Source organism: Haplochromis burtoni, unplaced genomic scaffold, assembly GCF_018398535.1.
Source record: "Haplochromis burtoni strain Fernald_Lab_line unplaced genomic scaffold, NCSU_Asbu1 Contig_448, whole genome shotgun sequence".
Taxonomy (NCBI): Eukaryota; Metazoa; Chordata; class Actinopteri; order Cichliformes; family Cichlidae; genus Haplochromis; species Haplochromis burtoni.
This window is the reverse complement of record NW_024582809.1, coordinates 140,715-150,939: the sequence shown is the minus strand read 5'-3', so window position 1 is coordinate 150,939 and position 10,225 is coordinate 140,715. Positions and strand designations below refer to the sequence as shown.

The 10,225-nt window shown below is 41.3% G+C and overlaps 2 protein-coding genes across 4 annotated transcripts in view; both read left to right on the top strand.

Moving 5' to 3' along the window:
* Positions 1-3,754, top strand: part of LOC102303826 (transcription activator BRG1) — a 17,995-nt gene extending 14,241 nt beyond the window's left edge. For all 3 annotated transcript variants that reach the window (XM_014341175.2, XM_005945740.3, XM_042213520.1), the window contains 6 exons: positions 63-325; positions 752-860; positions 1,010-1,111; positions 1,407-1,539; positions 1,713-1,852; positions 2,071-3,754. In XM_014341175.2, coding sequence (XP_014196661.1) covers positions 63-325; positions 752-860; positions 1,010-1,111; positions 1,407-1,539; positions 1,713-1,852; positions 2,071-2,106 — 783 coding nt within the window. In that variant the 3' untranslated portion in view covers positions 2,107-3,754. The remainder of the gene's footprint in view (positions 1-62; positions 326-751; positions 861-1,009; positions 1,112-1,406; positions 1,540-1,712; positions 1,853-2,070) is intronic.
* A 3,305-nt stretch (positions 3,755-7,059) lies between these two features.
* The window catches only part of LOC102311447 (low-density lipoprotein receptor), a 31,550-nt gene continuing 28,384 nt past the window's right edge, over positions 7,060-10,225 (top strand). Inside the window, exon 1 of the mRNA XM_042213522.1 lies at positions 7,060-7,275. Coding sequence (XP_042069456.1) covers positions 7,194-7,275 — 82 coding nt within the window. The 5' untranslated portion in view covers positions 7,060-7,193. The remainder of the gene's footprint in view (positions 7,276-10,225) is intronic.

The following is a 10,225-nucleotide window of genomic DNA, read 5'->3' as shown; positions in this document are numbered from 1 at the left end:
GGGGGGGGGGTAATTTTAACACTTATATGCTAATCTCTCACTCTGTATCTTTCCCTGTTCAGGCGATAGAGGAAGGCACACTGGAGGAGATGGAGGAAGAGGTGCGGCACAAAAAGACGACCCGCAAGAGGAAGCGAGACCGTGACCTGGATCTCCCTGGTCCCTCCTCTTCCATAGGGGGACGTGGACGAGGGGATAAAGATGATGATGGGAAGAGGCAGAGGAAGAGGGGACGGCCACCTGTCGAAAAACTCTCACCAAATCCTCCCACCCTCACAAAGAAGATGAAGAAAATTGTGGACGCTGTCATCAAATACAAAGACAGGTAGCAGAAATTGTGATTGTGGAAAATCTGAAACTTTTTTTCAGTCATTTTAGTCGATTTAGAAAGAAAGTTCAACCTGCCAGGCTTTCTTTGTGTCATGAGAAAGGGGTAAAAACCCCAGATTGTAGCCCCCGTGATGTCACGAAGTGATTTCATGAATGCTGAGACTGAAGATTATGCCAAATGTATATAATGATAAGAGGATCTGATAGCAGTTGTTAGGTTTGGTCTTTAGGAAGACCGGGGTGGCAGTTTATATTTTGACTGGACTAAACACATTCACGTGTCTGGGGTGGCAAAAAACCCTGTAACACTTTTAATAAATAGCCAACAGCAAACTCGCTTTGAGAGCTATGATCAATTGGATTGATATTGCAGACATATTTCAGATATTTGGTCTCGTGATAATAATGTCATGTCCTGCAGTGCCAGTGGGCGTCAGCTGAGCGAGGTGTTCATCCAGCTGCCGTCTCGAAAAGAGCTGCCCGAGTACTACGAACTCATCCGCAAGCCGGTAGACTTCAGGAAGATCAAGGTAAGATTAAATAGTGTTATTTGTAACATGTTTTCATTCCTGCAGCAGAGCACATTAAAAAAAAAACGTGTTTAAAGGTTTACAGACTCGCTTGGTGTGTTATTCTCTCGCTTACATACCCAATGTTTGTGCTGCGTCTTCAATGTTAGGAGAGGATTCGAAGTCATCGCTACCGCAGTCTGGGTGACCTGGAGAGAGACGTCATGCTGCTCTTCCAGAATGCTCAGACCTTCAACCTGGAGGGGTCGCTGGTGAGACAGATGTGCTGTATAGAATTTGTGTTATTTAACTGGTACATATTAGTTCCTGTGGATGGATTACAGTTGAAAGTGAAGCCTGATTAAAGCTGACGAAAGCGAGCACTCTAAGGTCGCATTAAGGCATAAAAGACCTCATCGGAAAACTCATCATGCAGGGCAATGTATCAGACATTTAATTACTAGTTGCTGATAAATGATTGGTGTTTAAATGATGTGTTGAGGCTGAATGCTTTACCCTGCAGCCACATGATCATAATCAGCATCTGCCCGCTGTGTTTATGAGCAGATATACGAGGACTCCATCGTTCTACAGTCGGTGTTCACCAGCTTGAGGCAGAAGATCGAGAAAGAGGAGGAAAGTGAGGGAGAGGAGAGTGAAGAAGAGGAGGAAGAGCAGGAGGAAGGATCAGAGTCCGAATGTGAGCATGCCTGTGCATGTCGTGCATAAAGAGGAGAAACTGTTCAGTTGTATTTGACTGTGTCCTAACTGATTTAGATTGAGTTTGTCCTTTTATGTCCTCTGGCAAACATCTCAAAATTCTCTGTTTGATTACTCTGACAACATGTTCTTTCCATGTGTGTTGGTTTCCAGCCCGTTCAGTGAAGGTGAAAATCCGTCTGAGCAGGAAGGATAAAGGTGGAGATCGAGGGAAGGGACGCAGCAGACGGACGGGACGCACCAGAGCAAAGCCGGTCGTCAGTGATGATGACTCTGAGGATGAGCAGGAAGAGGTAACTTTTTGGTCATTTTCCTTTAAACCTTGCAAGCATTTGTGTGGGGAATCTTTATGGGGTTGATAGTTTTTTGCTCAGTGCAGGTAGATGCACAAATATACACGTTTGGTTTTTTTGTTTCTTAGTTTGCAGGATATCTCAGGAAACCTGTAAAATGTGTGAAACTAGAAGTCTTTCCCAGTCAACTAAAACATATCTCTGTTTCCTTTTTTCAGGAGCGCTCCCCAAGTGCCACCGATGAGGAGGCTTGAACTGTACTGTGAATTAGGAGAGACGGGTGTATAAAGGGATATCCCACCAAATCAATCAACACTTCTAAAGTAATAAAACATGCCTCGGTCCACTCCATCCACCCTCAGTCAAATATGTTCGAGAGAAGTCGAAGAAGAGGAGTTTCTTTCTGTACATTTGCAAAGACATTTGATCATCAGATGGCTCCATATACCATAAAATATATGTTGCACAGGGAGTGTTGAGATATTTGTATACAGATATAATCTAATTACTGCTTCATTGGTGACAACTATGAAGAGAATAGCACACAAAAAACACAACAGCAAAAGATGCTGTGTCAGCAAACCATGAGGCGGTAACGTAAAGGTGTATTCTGATAAACAAGTTAAAAGCTGCTGCCCACTACACAGAGCAGGACGTGCATGTTTGTAATAAGCAAAGGTGGGAAAAGTTCCTTATTGTCATCTTTTTTTAAGTAAAATGTGTAATTATAATTAAAAACAGATCTCTTCTTTAATTTTAGTGTACCAATATTTAAGACCTATTTCAGTAATTATCTAGATATTATATGTGATAACAGTGTAGAGATAACATGCTAGGAGTCTTCATCAGCCTGTCTTCAGATAAATGCCCTGAAGCTTTGTGTGAGGCAAATTCTAGTCTAATTGAAACATGTACTGCAATGTCACTTTATTTTAAAAGTTCCACTGTTTGGCATTTATTTAAAGCTATATATAAACATTTAATGTATATTTGTGACCAGTATAGTATGACTCAGCGTACCTATTTTTACTAATTGGTTATAACATCAAGATATTCTATTGATTTAGAGCTACGTTTGACTATACTGCCATGTCACAGTTATTAACAAATACATAAATCCAGCTATGTAACCATTAAATGTTTGCATATGCTTATAAATGCCAAATATGGAGCTTCAAATGTTATCATCAAGACTATCACTATTAGACATGATGTTTCATCTCTGCCTCACTTTGATGATGTTTTGTGACAACAGTCTCTGGACCTGCTGTGATTCCTGAGGTGTGTGTACATCTCATATTTCTGACTGTTTAGGTTGGAAAGCCAGCCAGCTGTGTACGCAGGGTGTTTCCAGACTTCTCAGAAGCTCTTTAGCAACACACCACAGTTATTTGTCTGAGGTTTGATGGAGCTGAGGCCCAGTCACTCTCCACTACTTTACAGAATAAAAACACCCTACTTTACCTTGCTGCTGCTGCTTACCTGTCACACTTCCAGTATAAGCACTTACAACTGTTGATTGTAGAATTCAAGAATCACAAGGTTGTAATACATGAGTACTGTAACTTGTTCTTCTGTTGTTGTGTGGTGACTTTAGGATTTCAGAACAGTTTCATCTATTTCGGCACTTTTTCTGCTTTTAATTTTTAAGACAAAGGACCAGAGGGACGTCAGCTCCTCTCTGTTTGTGAATGCCTCACGGCCGTATGGTGTTGGATATACTGTATAGAGTATTTTCAGATTATAATGTCAATGCATGTATGTACAGCTTGCAAATTCAGTACTGTACTTATCTCATTACAGTAGGTAACCAGAGTGAACCAAAGCATCGGTGTTTGCATCTGTGTTGTGTTGTTTCATTGTGGCTAAAACTTGGAACAAAACAATAAATTATTGACAGTGTGTGATGTAGTGCTGTGGTTAAACGAGTCAAAATTAGTCCGTATGTTGGTAATTGATAGTTTGGGTCACTTTAACTAACATATAAGGGCTTGTTACATGGATTAGTTCAATTTGGTTTTATTTGCATAGCCCCATATAACATATATTAAAGAAGCTTAGCAAGCATAAAAAAAAGAAAGCAGGATTAAGTGGTCTTTGCTCACTGGATAGCCCAGTTCTGTGTTCCTTGTACTCTATGACTAACATTAAGGCATGTGTGGACTGTATTTTGTAAAGGTCAAAGTTCAGAACACTCGAGGCAAAATTCACAAGTAAAACACGAGTTTTTAATGTTGAAATGCCAAATGTCAGCTGCTCGTCAGGCAATCTGCTATATTTATTATTTTTCTTACAACTTGAGCCCAGAAGGATAAACGCCAGTAAGTTCGTCTGAGTTAAAGGTTTTGGGGGTATTTACATGTCTCAGTTGACACTCTTTAAATCCTATGTCTACAACCTAAAAGTGCTACGGCAGTAGTTTTCATTTCAGCAGATTTTTAACTTCAGACCCAAACAAACCTGCTGTTAGGATCAACTGTAAGGTGTAATGACTCCATTTCATCACTAGTAGGAGGTCTCATACAAGTAGAACAGTAAAATCACACCTATGCCCTTGAGGTCTGTCAGTTTTCTTAAGCCTGATACATCCATTGAGCTTTCTTCAGTGAGTTTTAGATGCAGTTGTTTTTACCATGGCCAAAGCATCAAACATAATGTAAAATTAGCATTGTGTTGTAACAGTCCCACAGGCTTCTTCAGTGATTTTTTTTTCCTCTTTTTTAATTCCTAAACTATAAAATCAGGTGTCTTTCTGAGCATTCATAAAATGCTCTTATTCTTACTGCTCAAAGCATCCAGTACAATGTGAAAGTAGAATTGTGCTGCCAAAATCTCACTCTATGTATGATCCAGCAAATCAAAACAGAAACTCTTCACTGAGATGGCAAACAGCACAGAAGTATGCTGAATGTACAGCATGCTTAGAGGAGTCACAGGTTGAGATGTGCGAGTTTTTTGGTTAAAACTAAAGCTCAGTGAGTTTACTGTATGTCAATAAATGGTAAATGGTAAATGGCCTGTATTTATATAGCGCTTTACTAGTCCCTAAGGACCCCAAAGCGCTTTACACATCCAGTCATCCACCCATTCACACACACATTCACACACTGGTGATGGCAGCTACAGTGTAGCCACAGCCTTAAGGGGAAGAGGGGAAAGTACGAGGATGAGTCAATATTCCTGATTTCCAGGAACCCTTACCCTTACACAACCCTTACCCCTTAAGCAACTTAAAATTAGCTGTTACATGTAACATCTGCTGAGAGGGGAGCTGAGCTGTTTTTCACCTGGCTCTGCTTTGATGACCCAAACTGTTTATGTGTGTATTTTGCTTCATTTTTGTATTTTTATCTTGTATAATTTCATTACATTGTGAGTTTTTGTCTAAATTCATTAGTTTTTATGCTGTTTAAAAAATGAAAAAACAACATTAGGCCAGGTTTATTTATGTAACGCTATTTCATAACAGCAGATACCTCAATGCTCTTTATACTGTGAGGTAAAGACACTACAGAATTAGACGAAACCCTAACAATCAAGCCAGCCAGTGTGAGCAAGCAGTTTGTGACAGTGTGAAGGAAAAAAAACTCCCGTTTCTCTGGTACAACCAGGCTCAAGGAAGGGCCAGCTGCGACCAGTGCGGGGAAAAGAAGAAAGACAAAAGAAAAGTAGACAGAACAAAACACTGATGAAGGGAAACAGACAGAAAAGAAAGATGTAATGAAATGCTGGAGTGAAGAAGTGCCGAGTGCAACCCTCAGCAGAATGAGTGAGAGGAAGCTCGATTTATGAGCTCAAAGGTCAACCGGAGAGGCAGTCTGTCTCTCAAACTCAAACAAAACAAACTTGTGAAACTCTGTGTTTTACCAGCGTGTTGTAATAGTGAGTGTAGCAGAATCTCTAATCCAGCTGCCAGGAGGAGTGATTGAGGGAGCAGTGCCAGCTGAGGAAAGTGACGCGAGTGTTGTTACTCCATGTGGGAAACAGTTAATAAATCATCAGTTGTTTCCTAAATGCATCAAATGTCTGTAAATCATGCGAAGCAAGAGTGGCTAATCAATGGCACCCGGAACTGCTCCCCGAGTGGTGCAGGGAGGGTATGATGGTATCGTCTGTGCCGTTGTCACCAATTTCCAGCTTCATCTGCATAAAATGATAGAAGCAGATGACCCGCCCAGTCATTCATGTAGATGCATCTACAGACAGTGTGTTGATGCATCTGTCTATCAGGGGACAGAGTGAAACAAATCTACCACCTCGGTCTCCTAAAAGCAAGTAAGGATGTGGAGCCTGTTTCTCTGGTGAGCCCTGTGAATGACAGAGATGAGTTGGGGCCGCAGGTTCCAAATCTCAGCCATCTCCTTTCTGAGGACCATCTCTCGCTGGTCCAGAGGCCAGATGATACCAAGTTGTAGGTTTGTCATTGGGTGTTGTTCCTTAGCTAGGAAACACAAATCTCATACAACGTTACAATGACTGTGAGATGGTACGATCTTACTCACACGAGAAAAAGGTGACTCTGAAAGGACTGAACGCAATGGTAGAGATGGAGCTAACGGAAGAGTCGCAGAGTGCCTGGTGTTGCCCTGCTGTTATTATTGTGAACTAGCGTGTGTGTATATGTTGAAGCCAGTGTCACTCACATCTAGTCTCCTGTACTTGTTGTCCACTCCGTGTTTTTTAATGACACTGGATTTAACAAATGGCTACTGGTAGATTCCCTTATCTTCAAAGTTAATGACAAAGACCTCTTTCAGCACTCCACATGGTGTTTACCAATTTGACACATTTCCTTTTGGCTTACTTAGTGCCCCAGCCACCTTCCAACACCTCCCGGAGAAGATACCCTGTCTCCATAGTACTGCCTGAATAATGTGATCGTCCATATCATCACCTGAGCGGATACTCTGAAAGAGTGAATGTTTACCTCTGATTAAAAAAGAAAAAGTGATTTTTACTCTCGGGGGTGTTGTTGCTAATGTAGAAAAACATTATTTTATATTTTGCCTATTAGCCTGTGTTACAGCAATAACTCTTCTTGCCAATAAAAAAAAACTGTTTCCAAAAACATTATAAAACATACAGGTATTCATTGGTATTTGTCAGTTTACACAGAAAGAGAGAGAGAGAGAGAGAGAGAGAGAGAGAGAGAGAGAGAGAGTGGAAAACCCACTGGCTGGGACGAAGATAAGCACATTGAGTGGGCTCAGCGCTGCTTGCTCCCAATTTCAAACACCCCAGCTGGGATTGGTGCAACACTCATGTGACTGAGGCTCTCTATATAGTTTTGCTCACAGTCATCTTTTTATTCTTGTCAAAGAAAAAGAAGATAAAAGACGACATGTCTAAGATTTGGAAGGGACTCGTAGGACTGTCTGCTTGCTGGTGTCTTTTGACACTTGTTCATTGTTCGTCTGAAACTGGTAAGAAATTGAACTTTTCACCAACTCTTTCTTTCCTCCTGTGTTGTAATAGATTTGATGTGCTTCATTAAAACTTATGCAGAAAGGAGAAGTGTGATAAAACCAAGAGTACATCTGTTTACATGCAAAAAAGAAAAAAAAACTTTCCCTCTAGGACAGATGTTTGTTTGTTAGTCAGAAACACTTTGCTTGGCTTATAGTGTCAAATAGTTTTATGGTGAACGGTTATATTTGGCACAGTTTAGCTTCATAACCCCACACACTGTTGTCTTCTTCTTTCAGCTGCTTCTTTTATCAGCCCCCCCCAGCAGATCATCAGCCTTCACCTTATCCTACCTCCTCTATCACACCAACCCTCTGCACGTCTTCCTTTACAACTTCCATGAATATTCTCTGTGGTCTTCCTCTTTTCCTCCTGCTTGGCAGCTGTACTTTCAACATCCTTTGTCCAGTATATCCGCAATGCCTCTTCTACACATGTCCGACACGTTACTACAAATGCTCAGCAAGGTATGAATGGACTCCCACGGCACACTGGACTCCAGTTGTGATTTTTGTCTTTCACAGATGCAGCCTACATATGCAACGCCAATCAGTTTAAGTGTGGAAATGGGAGGTGCATCACCCGCAGGTGGATTTGTGATGGAAGTGATGATTGTGGTGATGGAACTGATGAGCTGCCCGCTAGCTGCGGTATGTTATCACATATCAGCTACACCTTACACAAAACTAAAAATATTTAGTTTTGGATGATGTGCATGATGAAGGAAATGATCAGACTGTCACCACAGTGAACCAGAAACACATTAACAAAGTCAAATGATTGTTAAGCTTTACGACATAATAACAAAAAGCTGTGTCTCTCTGTGGTCACGTGAAATGAGTCACGCTTCATGTTTCTCTCCTCAGGAGTCAAAATCTGTCGGGATTCGCAGTTCAACTGTGGCGATCCCATGAGCCAGTGCATATCAAAAGACTGGCAATGTGACGGCAAAGCCGACTGTACTAACGGCGCTGATGAGAAAAACTGCAGTAAGTTTTCTACCAGAGCCGAGTTTTTCTACACCTCAAAGTTCATGCTAAAGCATCCACAAACAAGACACGACTAACTGAAAGTGTTTTTGGCAAGAATGAATTTTGTTCAATGTATAATATTAATATCTCAAAAGGGATTTGAAGAACAGACTTAAAGTCAAGTAATCTTTAAAAAAAGAAGAAGCTAATACTAGTAGTGTATTTATAATCCTGAAGTCTAGTTAATACATATAAATATATAAGTGTTGTTATTGTGTGGAGATCATGAGTTTCGTCGCGATAGTGACCGGTGCATACCTAAAATCTTTGTTTGTGACAGTGACAACGATTGCTCAGATGGCTCAGACGAGGCTTCCTGTCCCAAACCCAACTATAACCCTCACTCCTTCCATTGCAATGACTCAAGGTGTTGTTATTGATATCATAATTGATCGATTTCTAACTCCTATCCTCCCCTCTTGTTTTACCACAGCGGCCAAATATTGTGACGATCATGAGTTTCGTTGTGCCAATGGCCAGTGCATATCCAAGAGCTTTGTTTGCGACAGCAACGAAACCTGCTCAGATGGCTCAGATGAGGTTTCCTGTTCCAACACCACCTGTAGCCCTCACTCCTTCCAGTGCAACAACTCAGTGTGCATGCCGGCGGTGTGGCGCTGCGATGGAGACATTGACTGCCCCGATGGGTCTGACGAGTGGCCCCAGAACTGTGAGGGAAGGGAACCAGAGAAGAAAACACACTGCCAAACTCATGAGTTCCAGTGTGTGAATGGGGGTTGTATCAAAGACAACTGGAAGTGTGATGGAATGTTTGACTGCCAGGATGGTTCAGATGAGACTAACTGCAGTGAGTTTTTTACTTTTTATACAATTCCCACTGTATCTTTGAGCACCTTGTTACCTGCATTTTGACACAAAAACTGATCATTTCTTCTTTTTAATCAGAGATCAGCATCAAGTCATTTAAACTTCTGGGAAATTGATCTGGTCAGTTAAGTAGCAGAGGGGCTGTTTTATCCGCTTCAGCTGCTTTGGTACTAATGAAAGCTACAACATGTTGGGAAATGGTCTAGCAGTTCATAACTATGTGAACAATTGTGTCGCAGAGAAATGGCACTGTGGTCGAAAAGCTGACTATAACAGCAGTGCATTGCAATATAATTACCAGAAAGAAAGCTTAGTAACTGATGCGAAAAACTAGACTTGACTGGGATTGTGTGCTTTTTACCTGTAGATTACAGTAGGAAAAAATTAGTTAATATAAGTTAAAAAATATATTTTAAAAGTTTTATTGTTGATGTGTTTTCCACCTTTATACCCATATTAACTCCTATTTCCCTCTCTTATCACATTACAGCGGCCGAGCCGTGTGGAGATCATGAGTTTCGTTGTGCCAATGGCCAGTGCATATCCAAGAGCTTTGTTTGTGACATCGACAACGACTGCTTAGATGGCTCAGATGAGGCTTCCTGTTCCAAAACCAACTGTAACCCTCACTTCTTCCAGTGTAACAGCTCAATGTGTGTACCGGCGGTGTGGCGCTGCAATGGAGACATTAACTGCGACGATGGGTCTGACGAGTGGCCCCAGAACTGTGAAGGAAGGAAGCCAGAGAAGACGTGCAGACCTCACGAGTTCCAGTGTGCGAATGGGGACTGTATCCACGGCAACTGGAAGTGTGACGGAGGGTTCGACTGCCTGGATCGTTCGGACGAGGCTAATTGCAGTGAGTTTTTAAAAATTTCTTATTGTTAAAGCCAACCTGCACATTACATTTTTAATGGAGACTGACAGTAAATATTTTCTGGAGGTATTATGTTTCTTCTTATTCTAATCTCTATTCCATTACTCTCTCTCTCCATCTCTCTTTTTGTGTTTTCGTTCATTTACCTTCTTCCTTCTCTTCCAGCTCATT